Source organism: Talpa occidentalis, unplaced genomic scaffold (assembly GCF_014898055.3).
Source record: "Talpa occidentalis isolate TD23 unplaced genomic scaffold, MPIMG_talOcc4v2.1 talOcc4.13, whole genome shotgun sequence".
Classification (NCBI taxonomy): Eukaryota; Metazoa; Chordata; class Mammalia; order Eulipotyphla; family Talpidae; genus Talpa; species Talpa occidentalis.
Genome location: NW_023601322.1, coordinates 72,842,665 through 72,859,782, shown reverse-complemented (window position 1 = coordinate 72,859,782; position 17,118 = coordinate 72,842,665). Strand labels below are relative to the sequence as shown.

Sequence of the window (17,118 nt, the reverse complement as noted above, 5' to 3'; positions counted from 1 at the left end):
CTTGCACCACCAGAGAGGCCCTCCTACTTTCGAATTATGGAGAATTTTTATTTATTTATTTATATTCTTTAAAGATTTATTTATTTGTGCATATAAGAGCTGGGGTACAGGCCAGAGGTGTGTGTGTGTAGGGTGGTGAGCGGATTCACCAGAGACAAAGTGGGTAACAGAACAGGCAGAAGGACCAAAGTACATGGCTGAGGGGAGCAGCGGGTGAGTCAGGAGAGGTCTGCTGCACGATGTGGGTTGCTCCCTGGCTGGCTGGGGGATCGAACTTGTGCTGCAGAGGCTGCGGACAGCATCATAGGTTGCGTCTTAACCCCTTGCACCACCAGGGAGGCCCTATTGAAAATTTTTAAACTTCTCTGAGATTCCTCAGGATTTAATACCTAACATGCATCCTTCTATGTTATCTCTAAATGTAATTCCTTCATTAAATACTGTAAACTGTAAATTCACCTGATCTCCTTCACCTTTAAACTCCATGCTGCTCATTCCTTGTTCAGCTACCTGAGCAAGTAATTTCTGCATGATATAGAGAGCAATTCTATTCCACTAATAAAATTAGCCCATATTTTATTTTCCTTTGTTTTTCTCCCAAGTAACTTAATATGCAGGGTGTTTAATAAATTCATCCATTCATTCTCAAAGCAAATGTTAATGTGTACCAATATATGTTAGGTACTGTTTTAGGCATGGTGAACATAGCAATAAACAAAACACTAAATCCCTGTCCTCATATAGTTTTAGTGGAGGGAGATAATAAATAGCACAATAAATAAGTATACAGCTTGTCAGATGAGGACATGCTATATGAAAAAAAATAAAACAAGGATGAGGAAAGTTGTCATTTTAACTAAAGTGACAGAGAAGTATTTGCATATGAGTAAATATCAGCATTTATCATTAATAAAGTAAAGGAGATGAAGAAGGGAATGATGTAGTTACCTGGGAAAAGCTATGTTTAAGCAGAAGAAACACAAAAGCAAAGGTTCTGGGGTAGGAGCACAGCTAAAAACAGGAAGGAGGCCAATGGGCCTGGTACAGAATGAGTAGTAGGAAGAGAAGTTACTAGTAGTGTTCAAGAGGGGCAGAGGCATACTGACTAGGACTGTACAAGTTACTCTGTATCTGTGGCTTTTACTATGAGTGAAGTGCGAAGTGGAGGTTTTGAGCAGAGCAATAACATCATCTGACTTAAGTTTTATTAAGGACATTCAGTCCACAAGGTGGTAAGAGACTGAAGCTTGAACAACAGTGCCAGTAGAGAGCTCAGTTCAGAGATTACTACAAAACCCAATAAAGAAACGTGAACAGCTGTAGAGGGGTAAAGAGTGGCCATATCTGGGAAATATGCTAAGGTTAAGTTGAAAATGTATAGATATGAGAGAAAGAGAAAAGTTAAGGATTAGTTGAAGCTTTTTCTCCTGAACAACTTGAAGGGAGTTGCTCTTAACTAAAAAGGAGAAAACAGGGCCTCCCTGGTGGCTCACGGGGTCAAGATGCAACCTATGAAGCTGTCTGCAGCCTCTGCAGCACGAGTTCGAAGCCTGGCCAGGGAGCTACCCACATGGCGCAGCAGACCTCCCCTGACTCACCCGTTGCATCCCTCAGCAGTGTATTTCAGCCCATCTGCCTGTTCTATTCCCCACTCTGTGTCTGGTGAATCCTCTCACCCCCCACACCTCTGGCCTGTACCCCAGTTCTTGTATGCATAAATAAATAAAACTTTTTTTTTATTTTTTTAAAGGAGAAAACACAAGGAACAGGAGAGAGTGGGGAAGAGATCAAGACCTTAATTTTGGACATGGTAAGTTTTAGATACCTGTTACATGTGTAAGTGGAGCTACTGAATAGATAATTAGAAATCTGGAGTTTAGGGGTCAAGTGAGGTTGGAGAGAGAGATCTGAGAGTTATAAGAATATAAATGGTATTTAAGGCCATGAGTCTAGATGAGCTCACCCGGTGCTGATCATAATCATAAAAGACACAACTCTGAACACCAGAATCCTGAAGTCAGGAATCTGAAAATCCCAAATCCCAAAGATTATATAACAAAGACTAAAATTCCAAAAATGGAATGCTGAAGAAGACCCAAAAATACTGACCTTTTGAGAAGGGGATGTGCTCTGACATCTAAGAACATGAACACTCATTGCACCAGCATTCGAAGACAACCAGTGATATACAGGTCTCATAAATATGTAAGCACCAAGTCTTAGAAAGTTTCGTGATCACTCAGCCAGGTGATGAAATAATATTCAGTTTTCAACAGAATACCAAGGATCACGAACCTGTCCAGTCGCCTATCTTGCTGTGAGGTCACCTAGCACTGCTCACAGTCTCTGTGAGGGGACAGTTTCACAGATCTCTTCCACTGTGTTGTGAGGGAAAGAGAGAAAACCCTTCAAAACAGTGACAGAACAAGAGGCCTCCCTGGTGGCACAAGGGATTAAGAAGCAACCTACCCGCAGCCACTGCAGCACAAGTTCGATCCACCCCCACCCCTGACCCCTGGCCAGGGAGCAACCCACATGGCGCAGCAGACCTTCCTGTCTCACCCCCTGCTCCACTCAGCAGTGTATTTCAGTACATCTGCCTGTCTGTCCTCCACTCTGACTCTGATGAATCCTCTCATCCCCCACACATCTGGACTGTACCCCAGTTCTTATATGGATAAATAAATAAATCTTAAAAAAAAAAAAAGTGACAGAACAAGAATGAAGTCTTGGGACAACCAGAGAACCCACCAATGGCTGATTCAGCTCTCTATCCCTTTTTGGATGCAGGGGGACAGCAGGTTTTTGAGATTTCAGCCTTCAGGATTCCAGCATTCAGGATTTTGATCTTTTGAAATTGTTATCTTGGGATGTTTCACTTTCAAAAATTTGACTTTTGGGATTGTGTTTCGGCATTATGATTCAAACCCAAGATCAAGGGAGTATAGACAAAATAGAGATATCTAAGAACTGAGCCCAGATGCTGGCTGATTGATTACTTGGGCAACAAATTAGTATATCTCTTGCTTTCCCTTTCTTTACAGAGCTCATTAAGAGTTATTACTAAGAGAAACTAACAAGATAAAACAACAAATTCATAGTGATTGTTATCTATTGTTCTTATAGGTGACAATAAGTCAACTAAATAAATGATTCCTTATAGGCCTTCAGGTTTCAAAATTCAGGCAATCATATTTGTTCCATTTTTGGCCATGACATTTTAAAGAAGAGTGCTTTACTTGACTGCCCTTGAGAGGTTTCTCAAACAACTCATCTAATCAATAACATTTCTTAGCAATACTATGACAACATATCAGACAAGTTTGATAACAACTTAAAGAAATTCAGCTGGAGTGGGTGCTCCAATTAGTAGGAGCTCTGGTTTTGTCCTCTCTGTGTTACTTTGACTTCTATCCCTGTCATTATAAGCACACATTTCTGATTATCAGACCTCAGAAATACTTTTTTGGAAAAAGAGGAAAATCATTATAATTCTCTGCCTTTATAGAGTCATCAGTTTTCTCTTCCTCTGCAGGAGGAAAAGTTAGGCATAGTTAGGTGGTAGTAGGATAGCAGGATATTTTATTTGTTTCTACCCTTTTGCCTTTTATTAAAATGGAAAGAACCCTTTTTGTCTTTATCATCTTAGAACTACTACATCACCTAAAAATTCTTGATCATCTCTCTATACAATTTTGCAAGTTGTTTTAATGACCTGGGCAAATTTCCACTTAAAGTTCTTTAATTTATAATTTGGGGAATTGTATGATTCTGTATTTAGCTGACTTGTTCCATTCTTGGTTTTCCTATGTACTGGTATAATTTGTGCCTCTTTATAGAACTATGTGTTTAAAAGACAAAACTTCCTTAACCTTGAATTTGATGAAAATGTTGACACTGCAGCAGCAGTCAACAACATTTGTGGTTTGGTAGGCACTGAAACTACACTGTAAAGTCCTGTTATTTAGGCACTGGAAGTCCAATTCCCTGGGCAGAACTGATGAAAGGGTTGCAGGAATGAAACAGAAATTATTTAAACTAAGAAATCAGGGCTATCTCTTCTATCAAAAACTCTCTGAATTCTATCCTAATATAATCATGTTCTAGTCACATTAGTATTTTCTTTTTGGATATAAGCATTTACTCGTTACTTTAAGCATCTGCTAAAAAAAAGTACTTTGTAAAAAGTATTTATGAGAAACAGTACAGTGGAAAATAAAAACAGACCAGAAATATAACTCAAAAAATAAAAATAAAACTCAATTACATGTCTTTGATAAATAAGTTACACTGGCATACTTCATATTTTCATACTTTGAATTTAATACTATTGGCAAAGATATCACAAGATAAATGATCATTACAATAACCAGAATAAGAATTATCTATCCATCTGTCTATGTATCTATCTACATTTGTGTGTGTGTGTGCGTGCGTGCAAAAGAAAGGGACAAATTTCTATCCACATATCCATGTCTTTAGAGATGGTCTAAATGAAAACAGCAGAGAATAAATACAGACAAATAACAAATAGCTATAGCTTTTTGGTAATTACTCTAAAGTTTCTTTAAAAATTTTAAAGTAAATGCCAGTATATTATCCAATAGCTCTCTCTTATTCACAATGGTGACTAGATCTTCACTTCCAGAACTCTTTAACTGAGTTTTCAGTTCTAACCATGATGAAGTAATGGTTGTTGGTTATACCATAATCAATGATAAAACTGGACAAAACATATAAAAACAACAGTTTTCAGACACTGCACAGCAGATAAGGATCAATTTCATCAGAAATATACAGTACTAAATATATATACATGTATATGTATATATATATATATATACACTCAATAACAGTTTCAAAATACATAAAGCAATTATTGATAGAGCTGAAAGGAGAAACAGACAAATCTATAATTATAGTTGAAGATTTTATTATTTGTCCCTCAGTAATTGATAAAATAACTAAGCTAAAAATCAGTAAGGCTATGAGGCCAACCAACCAACTAATTTCCATTTATAGAACACCACACTGAACTTCAGCAAAACACACATTCTTTTCAAGTGTAAAGATAACTCTCACTAAGATAGACTACTGACATATAAAACAAATTTCAATGGCTTTAAGAGGACTGAAACAAAACAGAGTATATTCTCTGACCATAGTAGAATTAAACTGAAAATCAAGAACAGTAAGATATTTGGAACAGCTGTAAATAGTTGATAATTGAACAACGTATTTCAAAATAAATGGATTCAATAAGAAATAAAAGGAGAAATCAGGAGATGTTTTTAACTAATGATATAATGCCATTTAAATTTGTGGGATGCAATTGAGAGGGACATTTAAAGCTTTGAAATGCTTGCATTAGAATAAAAGGAAAATCTCAAGTCAGTGATCTCACCTTCATCTTCAGAAAGAGTAAATGAAACCACTGGGGTGAACATGTGGAACTTGCATAGAGTGATGTCCCAGACAGAGCATGGAAGCGCTATGCTCCTCCCCACAAACCTTACTGTATGCATCTCTTCCATCTAGCTGTTCCAGAATAATAAACTGGTAATCTACAGTTTCCTGTGAACAAAGTTACATTTGGAATCTAGACGACTCCACAGGCATAGCCAGAAGTTTTAGAACACAGGAAAAGATATTAAAAGAGGTGTTGAAGTGGCAGTTAGGTGTGAGAGGGCAAAGATTAAAAGCTAGGTTTGTAATGAAGGGATTCATCAATTGTCTGGGGGTATAAGGCAGGTCATGGAAGAGGAATTTATTTCTGTGTCTTCCAATCCCATGAGGCCACCCAGTGGAGTGATGAGAGCCCAGCAGCAGACACTGAGGAAGATGAATGATTTGAAGCAAGGAAGACAAAGAGCAGCCAGCCACACTTTTCTAGACCAAGTCACAGGGGACGGTGCATGGGTTTCCGATGGCACCTGAACACAGAACAACAAAAGAGAGCACTGCTGAGTTTTTTCCTTCCTAGGGTAAGTAAAGTCCTAACAGGGAAAGCAATCTCTGTACTCAACTATGTTCTTTTACAGAAAAAAGAATACTGACTGTGAAAACAGCTGAAAGTATGAGATAATCAACCGAAATTAGCTCTCTTGGGGAATGAGGGACTGGAGTGACGTAAAGGCAAACTTTGTTTCATAATAATATTAAACATAGTCAGGGGTGGAGACTTAACATTATAATGAGATATGGCACAGGCATGGAAAAACACACGCACAGCTTAATCCCCACCCAGAATATGAGAAACATAGAAGTGCACCCCATCCCCCAAAGGCTTTATAACCTCACCCTGACCCAAGCCCAGGGAGAAAGGAGCTTTGAAATATGAGTTCCCCCTTTCTCCATAGTCAGGGCAGACAATAAAAATCTGCAACCTGTTTATTGTGTCACTGGCTTTCAGTCACCAGGCAAACAGATCCTCCCATTGAGGAGGCTGTATGGCCCAAGCTGAATGCCCAACTGCCAATGCACCAGCAAGCCATGCTGGGGATTCACTAGCAGTAATAACACACAAAGAAACACAGATATGTGTAAGGCATGGAAAGCACATGCACATTCCACTTCAGGTCCCTCTCATGCCCCCCACATCTGTGTGAAGACAAGGCTGCTACTAACATGTATTAATATAACAGAAGAAAAGGTACCTACAAACTATTGGAAAGACATAAATAATATTATTATTGGCAAGAGATGGGACTGTATGAACAATCCTAGATAATCAACTTACAAACTTGCAAAAACATTAACATTTCAGTATGATGGAAATAGAGAAACAGTACATTAACCAAAATCTTTAATATATACCATATGTAATCCATTTGGGGGAAAACATTATGACTTTTAGTAGAAATATCATAATTTTTAGTAGAGATGATACCAATGTGGATGGAATCATAAACTTCATATGGAACATAAACTAGGATTTAAATGAATAGAAATATGTAACTTGTTCCCAGAGTAAATGACTAAGTATGACAAAAATGTCATAAGTGTACAGGATTGATTAAATTCTAATGAAAATTCTAATACTACAGAAACCCTGTTTCCTCTACTCATGAATTTTTTGACACAAAGTACTAGGAGTTAGTGCAGATCCCACAGATTAAGGGCCCTGTACCACACAACCGCCACCCCTTACCCCCCACTTCAGACTCCAAAAGCAAATCTGGTTCTCTCACACTTCTCACCAGCTGGCTATAAATTGTGAGCTTCTACAAATGCTCCCTTAGGTTTGATAACTTGCTAGAATGGCTCACAGAACTCAGAACATGCTTACTTTTGCCACTTACTATTTACCAGATTATTACAACTCAGGAACAACCAAATGAAAGAGATGTCTAGGGCAGGGTATGTTGGAAGGAGTGTGAGTTTCCATGCCTTTCCAGGTGTACTAATCTTTTTTTGTTTGTTTGTTTGTTTTTAAGATTTATTTATTTACACACACAAGAACTGGGGTACAGGCCAGCGGTGTGGGGAGGGGGGTTGAGAGGACTCACCAGAAACAGAGTAGGGAACAGGACAGGCAGACTGACTGAAATGCATTGCTGAGGGGAACAGCGGGCGAGTCAGGAGAGGTCTGCTGCACCATGTGGGCCATTCCCCGGCCACCGGGGATCGAACTCATGCTGCAGAGGCTGCGCACAGCCTCATAGGTTGCGTCTTAAGCCCTTGCGCCACCAGGGAGGCCTCAGGTGTACTAATCTTCCAGCACCTTCCAACCCTCTAATTCTATAGGTGGTTCCTCTGGTAACCAATCTCCATTCTCTGAGTCACCTCATTACCATAAGGCCAGGTATGGTTAAAAGTGACTCATTATGAATAATAAAGTAAGTTCCTCCTCTCATGTCTAATACTCAGAAATTATAAGGGTTTTAGGAGCTCTGGACCAGGACTAAAGACTATATATATATATATATATATATATATATATATATATATATATAAAATATATTTCTTATTATATCACAATATTCCAAGAAATAAAAAAGAGCATAAATCAACAAAATAGGAAACAACATAAATAGTTAATAGCACCAAAAGCTAGTTCTTTGAAAAGATTAGTATAATAAACTCTAGCTAGACTCACCAAGAAAAAAAAAGAGAAAATACAAATCACCAATATAAAGAATAATAAAAAGAACATCACCATTAAGCATGCCTACTTTTAAATGATAACAAGGAAAATGATAAATAATGTAATGCCAATAAAATCAGCAACTTAAATGGAATGACTAAATTTCTTGAAAGAGAAAAATTAAGGCCTCCTTGGTGGCGCAGGGGTTAAAGACACAGTGCTATCAAGCTTTCGCCAGCCACTGCAGCACAAGATCGATCCCTTGCCAACCAGAGAGGTGACCCACATGGCACAGCAGACCCCTCCTACCTTGCCTGCTGCTCCCCTCAGCAGTGTTTTTCAGTCAGTCTGCCTGTTCTGCTCCCCAATCTGTCTCTAGTGATCCTCTCACTACCCCCACCCCCCATACCTCTGGTCTACACCCCAGTTCTTGTACGCATAAATAAATAAACAAACAAATCTTTAAAAAAAGAAAAGAAAAGAAATAAAAATAACCAAAGCTGACATAAGGATAAACAGCAAATTTGGACAGCTCTATATTTATTATACAAATTTTTGCTTGCAAATTTGTTTATATTGGGGTATAGTAGATAGATTGGGAAATGTCACCAAGGGGTATGCTCCATGAGGGAAATATTCAATCTTTATTTTTCCCCCAAAGAGTTCACATATTTATTGCTGAGTCAATCTACTAGATATAAGACAAAAAGGAAACATATCCAGTCATGTTTTCAGTGTGACATGGAAAGAAACCAGCGACCCTGCCACAGCCTAACTACATGTCATCTCGTGTGTGATTCTCCTTATAGACCCAGCTTGCTACTTCTTCAATATCTCCTCTCTTGGAATTGATTTTATTACCAGTTTTCATTCAAATCCAATGGGGAATGGAACGATTCTGCTTTGGTTTCTTGGCCAAGAATTATTTCATTTTGAAAGTCTTGAGAGAAGGTATGGTGAGGAACAGAGGTAAAGCCACACAACCCAATGACAGAGAAAAGGAGATAAAGTAGAAAACTATCCTGGGATAGTTTTGGAGCTTTTTCTTTTTCTTGGAGCTGTTGCTCTTGCAGCCTCTTCAGGTCTACTTCTGAGCAGCTTCCTTGGAAAAGAATTTCCTTTTTCTTGGAGACAACCCTGTTTCCTGCCTCTTCCTGGTCACTAAATGATTCCCCTTTTGGGAAAGATTTCTTCCCCTTGTGAAGACTTCCACAGCCAGTTGTCTCTTCAACATCTCTACTAACTCCTTGGAAAAAGTTTTCTTTTTCTTGGATTTGGAGGAGATAGATGGGTCTTCCAATCTATTCCCCTGAGGAAACTCCTGGGCTTTTTTTTTTTTTCTTTTGGGGTCTTTTTCTAGTCTCCTCACAATCCTCTCACTCCTCTCCAGTACTCCTGCTATTTTCTGAAGAGGTGAGGCCATCGCAGCCAGCCATTCCTTTTCCTTCTAGTGTTTCTTCTCCTACTTCTCCAACTTCCTACTGATCTCAGCAGCCGCTTTCACTGCCTTCTCATGATATCCAGATTCTTTCATGAATCTTCCCAGTCTCATAGAAGAAGAGTTGCCCCTCAACTTGACCTTGAAGCTTTTCCCAAAATGCATTTGCGGGTACTTCAGAGAAGCCATTTATTCATGAGGCAATATTGAATTTTTTGGCTAGGTATCGGGGGACATAGCCTTTGTTCTTGGGAGCTGTTGGGCCAATGAAAGTGGAGTGGAAAATGAGAAGATATTTTCAGGTGTTACCCCTTGTCTATGGGGTTCCAGAAATTTGGTCACTTTGCTGGACCTTGGGAATCACTCAGCCATGAGGACTGAACATGTTAAACAAATTTAAGGAAACTGAATTTTAAATTAAAATATTTTTTTAAGATTTATTTTATTTATTTATGCATACAAGAGCTGGGGTATAGGCCAGAGGTGCAGGGGGTGAGAGGATTCATCAGAGACACAGTGGGGAGCAGAACAGGCAGACTGACTGAAATACACTGCTGAGGGGAGCAGCGGTTGAGACAGGAGAGGTCTGCTGTGCCATGTGGGTTGCTCCCTGGCCAGCCGGGTTCAAACTCATGCTTCACAGTGCTGACACTTAACCTCTTGCACCACCAGGGAGGCCCTTTAAATTAAAATCTTTACACACACACACACACACACACACACACACACATACACCCCTACAGGCCCCTGAGATTTCACTTCTTTGTTCAGTTAACAAAGGAGGAAATAAAAATCAATCCTATACTAATTCTTTCAGAACACAGAATAGGAAATAACACTTCCCAACTCATGATGCAACTGACACCAAAACCAGACAGTGACAACATATGGAGGAAAATGGAGTAAAATCCTTAATTAATGTGGACACCAAAATCCCTAATAAAATATTACCTAATTAAATGCAACAATTCATTAAATATTACCTAATTTAACCCTAGGAATGTAGGGTTGATTTAATATTCAAATATCAATAGGGCCTCCCCGGTGGTGCAACGGTTGAGCGCTGGATTGCGAAGGTGCCCACAGCCTCTGCAGCACCGGTTCGATCCCTGGCTGCTCCGCAGCCACTGGGCGAGGGTCCCACATGGCGCGCAGACCTCTCCTGCCGCCCGCTGCTCCCCTCAGCAGTGTACTTCGGTCCTTCTGCCTGCTCTGCTCCCCGCTCTGGCTCTGGTGAATTCTCTCACCCTCCCGCGCTTCTGACGGTACCCAGTGCTTGTATAAATAAATAAATAAATCTTTTAAAAAAAATTCAAATATCAATAAATAAAATTCACATAACAAAAAAAGGATGAAAATAATAAGACTATCAACAGATAAAGAAAAATCACTTAAGAAAATATTGGGGGCCTCCCCTGGTGGCGCAGCTGTTGAGCGCTGGATTGTGAGGCTGCCTGCAGCCTCTGCAGCGCCAGTTCGATCCCCGGCCAACGGCGAGGGTCCCACAAAAAAAAAAAAGAAAAGAAAGAAAAGAAAAGAAAATATTGGGTTGTCAAAAAAGTCATGACATATTTTTTCTGTTTTCAAGAAAAAATGTGTCATGAGGGGCCTCCCTGGTGGCGCAAGAGGTTAAGTCTCAGCACTATGAAGTTATCCACATTAATCAGCTATCCACAACACTAATTCAATCCCCGGCCAGGGAGCTAACCCACATGGTGCAGCGGACCTCTCCTGTTTCGCCCACTGCTCCCCTCAGCAATGTATGTCAATAGTTTTGCCTGTTCTGTTCCCCACTCTGTCTCTGGTGAATCCTCTCACCCCCTGCACCTCTGGCCAGCTCTTATATGCATAGATCAATAAAATAATTCTTTAAAATATAGCATCATGACTTTTCCAACAACCCAATATAATACCTGTTCATGGTAAGGAATCTCAGTAAACAGAACTAGAAGGAACTTTCTTCAATCTAATAAATAAAGGTCATCTACATAAAACCTACAACTAACATCATACTTAATAGGAAAAGACTGAATATTTCCCCTCTACTATAAATGAAAGGCAGAATGTCTCACTACTTCTGTCCAATATTATCATATGTCATAGTCAGTATAGTAAGACAAGAAAAAGTAATAAAACACATAAACATTGGATAGAAAGAAGCAAAACTATCTTTATCTGCAGATGTTATAACTAGCTTATGTAGGAAGTCCTAAGAAATATACCAAAAAAAGAGGAACAAAGGAATGAAGGAAGGAAACTTACTAGAACTAATAAATCTAACAGAATCAGAGTCAGTATACAAGATCAATGAAGAAAACAAATTGTAACTCTGTATACTGGTAACAAACAGCTAGAAGATTAAAAACTACACCTTTTATAATAGCATCATAAAACAAAACACATAGGAATAAATTGAACAAATGATATATGACTACTATGAAATATTAAAGAAAGAAACTAAAAATGATCTAAATATAAGGAGAGTTTATACCATGTTCACGGATAGGAAGACTCTATTATTAAGACATCCATTCTCCTCAAATGTTGTTGACATTTAACATTTATGTTGACATTTAACACAATCTTAATCAAAATCCCAGCAAGCATTTTCATAAAAATTGAAGGAAAAAAAACCCTGACAATCCTTTAACACTGATGTAGGGATTAAAAAAATAAAAATGTTGGGTATGAGGAAGGTAGATAGCAATGTGTGGAAAGGGCACACGGACTATGGTGGAGGACTATGGGTGCCTTGGTGGTGGAAGTGACTGATGACATATATTTGAAGAGGTACAATCCCATACCTCTGAATCACATATAGTTCTGTAAAACAACATAACCTCAATAAAATAAAATTATATATATATATATATACACATATATATATGTGTATATATATATATATAGGGCCTCCCTGGTGGCGCAGTGGTTGAGCCCTGGGTTGCGAAGCTGCCCATAGCCTCTGCAGCGCCGGTTCAATCCCCAGCTGCTCCCCGGCCACCGGAGGAGGGTGGCCACATGGCGCGCAGACCTCCCCTGCCATCCACTGCTCCCCTCAGCAGTGTACTTCGGTCCTTCTGCCTGCTCTGCTCCCCGCTCTGGCTCTGGTGAATTCTCTCACCCTCCCGCGCTTCTGACTGTACCCAGTGCTTGTATATATAAATAAAAAAATAAATCTTAAAAAAAAATACATATATATATAATTATATAAATATGGCGTCTCCCTGGTGGTGTAAGGGGTTACGACGCAGCACTATGAAGCTATCAGCAGCCACTGCAGCACGAGTTTGGTCCCTGGCCAGAAAAGTGACCCACATGGCACAGCAGACCTCTCCTGACTTGCCCGCTGCTCCCAACGGCAGTGTATTTCAGTCAATCTGCCTGTTCTGTTCCCCACTCTGTCTCGGACGAACCCATTCACCCCCCACACCTCTGGACTGTACCCCAATTCTTGTATGCATAAATAAATATTAAAAAATAATTGGTAATTATGAAATAAGTTAGAATTGAGGTAAAATACAAGTAAACACAAGCAATCCCATTTTACTGTTTTTTCAACAGGACAATGAATAATTGTGGTAGTATTCTGGGTTGGGCATAATTTATTTTAAAAAATAGAAAAAAATCTGCATTACATAAAAGGAACTATCAGATGGAACTAGGAAACTAAGAGTGCTGGTAGTTATTTTAAAGGTTAAAAGAATTTAATTAATATTTGAATAACATAATTTTCAAATATTTTATGAATTTTCAATGCTTTTATAGCTAACAGAACATATTCAATATTTTTAGTCAGCTTTTAAAACAGTGGATCAGATATGTCATTAAGAACTCACTTAAGGGCCTTCCCGGTGGGGCAGTGGGTTGAGCACCACGCTGTGAAGCTATCCGCAGCCTCTGCAGCATGGGTTCAATTCCCCGCCGGCCGGCCAGGGAAAAACCCACATGGCGAGGCAGACCTCTCCTGCCTCATCCGCTGCTCCCCTCAGCAGTGTCTTTGGTCCATCTGCCTGTTCCGCTCCCCACTCTGTCTCTGGTGAATTCTCTCACCCTCCTGTGCCTCTGACCTGTACTCCAGTTCTTGTGTAAATAAATAAATCTTTAAAAAAACTCACTTAAATGTAAAAACAATTGTACTTCATTAAAAAAAAAAAACCAAACTCACTTCAGAGAACTAGAGCATTGTAGTAAATAATTCACACTTGATATTACACAACTAGCAGGAGGGAGGGATCAGTACAAATACAGTGAGTGTCATATGACAGGAAGTGTTACCTACTCAGTAATCATGACAAGAAGCAGGGCGAGAAATGACTTTATCATTTCAAATCAAAGTATCACATCAACAGAATTCTTAGAATAAAGAAGAAAACAGTGAATGTTTTGCTTACGAAACAAAATTGGATGTTAATGCAGACAAATGGCTGTCTTACCAGCTCCTATAATGTGTCTATTACACATTATTAAAAAGGGAAGTCTTGCCAATTCATATCTTTAAGATTTAAAAGACACTATCAGAAAAAAAATCTGTTCCTCTTCAAATTCTTCCCCTCATAATGGCCATCTCCACCCTAAAATTAGAAACCAAGCCAGTAAGAAGGAGGGATAAGAATGGAAATATATGTTGCCAAACACTGACTGAATTAATGTTATGTTATATGTAACAATCTAGTTTATGTTAACTACTAAGTGATAAACATGCTGGGCAAGGCAAACGATCTGAGTCAATGCTTTGCTCAATTTCCATCCTTTTAAACAATCTTCATGTTTTTAAACACTTTTCCAGAATGCTCAATAGGAACCAAACCCATTCTTGTTTATCAAGTATATTTGTTTGGTCCGAAATGTCTAGTGGTCCCAGACACTGGGATTGCCCTTTACTACACATTTAGAAACTTTCTCCTACTATAATTATATAGCCCTGGACCAAAGCTAAGAATTACTACTAATCAACTATGATTAAGATAAGAGATCAAGAAATAAAATTATATGAGTTTATGTAAGCTGCAGTTTTATTAGGATGTCGCAGTTTGGCAGGTAGTTTTTATAAATTAATGTTAAAATTAAGAAAACATGAATAATTTAAAGATTAATAAATTTAAAAACAAATGTGGGTGAATATACACTTAACTACACAGGATTTATGATATATCTCTAGAATTCTCTAGTTAGCATTTTTGAGTATGTAACATTAATAAAAAGGATTTTTTTTTAAGCCATACAGTGATTCTGGGATTCCCTGAATTTTCAGCTGCCGCATTTTCTACTCTACATCTGGCAGGTCTTCTTCCTTTCAGTTTGTGCATTTCCTGTATTCTAAAAAGTAAATAAAAACAGGACCTTAATTGAGGAAATGGTGAGTCTTTGGCTAAGGAAATACAGCCACAGATAAGTATTTGTATTTTGCACCTGGGAGTTGTGTAATAAGGTAAAGGGAGAGTAGGTAGCAAAGCAGTCCTCATTATCATCAATAATCAGAACTGAAGGTGGCCTTTGTATGGATTCTTCTCTCTTGCCCAGAATTCATTCATTAGCAATAATTTAGGTGTTCTCCGTAGGTCAGAGTCTAGCCAATGCATTTATTTCAATATACATTTAAGATGCATAAGCGTTTAATGTGCAACTGGAAAGTGCCTGGATCTGATTAGATCAGTAAAAAATAAGTCAAAAGCAGAGCTAAGAACAAAACAAATAAGTTGCTATTTCCTATCTCATGTTTTTAATCACAGGTGATATTCTCTCATGCTCTAAAATAACAAACTACCGGGCAAGGAGTCAAGTGGTGCAAGGAGTTAAGACGCAACCTATGAAGCTAGCCACAATCACTGCATCACAAATTCGATCCCTGGACAGGAAGCTACCCACATGGCGCAGCAGACTCTCCTGGTTCACCCTCTGCTCCCCTCAGCAGTATATTTCAGTCAATCTGCCTTTCTGTTTCCCACTCTGTCTCTGGTGTATCCTCTCACCCCCCACACCTCTAGCCTGTACCCCAGTTCTCATATGCATAAATAAATAAATTTTAAAAATAAGTAAGTAAAAATAACAAACTACCAACTCAAAATTTAGGATAGTTTCTTAATTCTGACATTAATTATTAAAAGCATTTGGATTAGCCTTATACACAATTTCAATCATTTATCAGAACTGATTTCAAATTGGCAATATAAACACTTTCACCCATCACTGATAACTTCCGGTTATTTCTAATAACCGTAACTGCTTCAAGGATACCTTTTAAAAAGGTTCTTTGCAGGAGTTTTACATCTTATGAGTAAGAAGGGAATTTTCTCCTCCTTTACTTATGTATTTTAGAAATGACAAGACTACCTTAAAGTTCTTTTCTTCCTGCATTGGAATGTAATTTTAGTTTTGGGGGCTCTCATGGGACAGTTGGGTAACACAAAACACATTACTTATAAGCCCAAACCCTGAAGTCCTAACTTACCCAAACATTTAAAAAAGTCCAAAGGGTGTGTTGTTCAATATGCCATTACTAGAGTAAATAATCCAAATTTAAACATTTAAAGGCTTATTTCTTTTCATAATGAACTAAAAGGTGACTGTTAACGGTTTTTTTGTTCTATCTAGAAAAGAGAAAATCTACTTTCTGCAAAGTGGACTGAGGAGTTCTTAAGAAATTCAAGGCCAAGAATAAGGCATAAGCCCAAAATGTCACTATGAAAATATATCTGATAGTATCTGGTAACTTTACCTGAATAGTGTAGTGATTGAATAGACTTCATCAAAATGCCTTCTTCCATATTTTCTGATCAAAGTTTCTCTATTTTTCCAATTTCATCACATTTCCTTAATAACTGTGTGACGTAGTAAAGTTGATGACCCCACAAGTGTGTAGAATAGAAGGGCATATGGGCCTCCCTGGCAGTGTAGGCGGTTGAGCACAGCACTGTGGAGCTGTCCGCAGCCTCTGCAGTGCCGGTTCAATCCCCGCTGGCTACGGAACAACCCACATGGCTAGCAGACCTCTCCTGTCTCGACCACTGCTCCCCTCAGCAGTGTATTTCAGTCAGTCTGCCTGTTCTGTTCCCCGCTCTGTCTCTGGTGCCTCCTCTCACCTTCCCGCACATCTGGCCTGTACCCCGATTCTTGTATAAATAAATAAATAAATCTTAAAAAAAAAAAAGAATAGAAGGGCATCTATATGATTTAATTTAGTAGATGCTCAAGATAATCTTCTCCCTTTAGAAGAGTTTCATTTAGAGAGTCTTCATTTGGATGTGGAAGGTCTTCAAGATTTCCAAATAAAATTCACTCTGGTAGATAGTGGTTGGGACATTTCAACAAGATTATCTGATAGCTAGTTGAGAGCAAATCTTTGTGAAGATAAAACAGTAGGTGGACATGGGGTAATAAATTGGAGAGAAAACAGGAAGGAACAGACTAAAGACAATATAAATAGACTTGCAGCCAGTATAACAAATGTTCACATCTGCTGGCATGGTTTATCCATCCAATATTAGATGATACATACAATACACATATTTTTCTCTCTATATCATATAGTCTAATACTCAATATTCAAATGAGGGCCAGTATTCACTACCCCCAAAAATAACTTTCAAAAACTTTT

At 38.6% G+C, this 17,118-nt stretch overlaps 1 protein-coding gene across 12 annotated transcripts in view; it reads right to left on the bottom strand.

Annotated features, from left to right (window-relative positions):
- The window catches only part of CDKL3 (cyclin dependent kinase like 3), a 98,654-nt gene that overhangs the window by 34,017 nt on the left and 47,519 nt on the right, over positions 1-17,118 (bottom strand). Inside the window, exons 13-14 of one of the 12 annotated variants that reach the window (XM_037509317.2) lie at positions 14,747-14,840; positions 14,057-14,095 (exon numbers count right to left, since the gene is read on the bottom strand). The exons of 8 other annotated variants lie outside the window; for them this stretch is intronic. In XM_037509317.2, coding sequence (XP_037365214.1) covers positions 14,793-14,840 — 48 coding nt within the window. In that variant the 3' untranslated portion in view covers positions 14,057-14,095; positions 14,747-14,792. Of the gene's footprint in view, positions 1-13,809; positions 14,096-14,498; positions 14,841-16,710; positions 16,862-17,118 lie in introns of those variants that run through there. 3 more of the 12 variants (XM_037509312.1, XM_054694392.1, XM_054694394.1) reach the window with 3 other exon arrangements.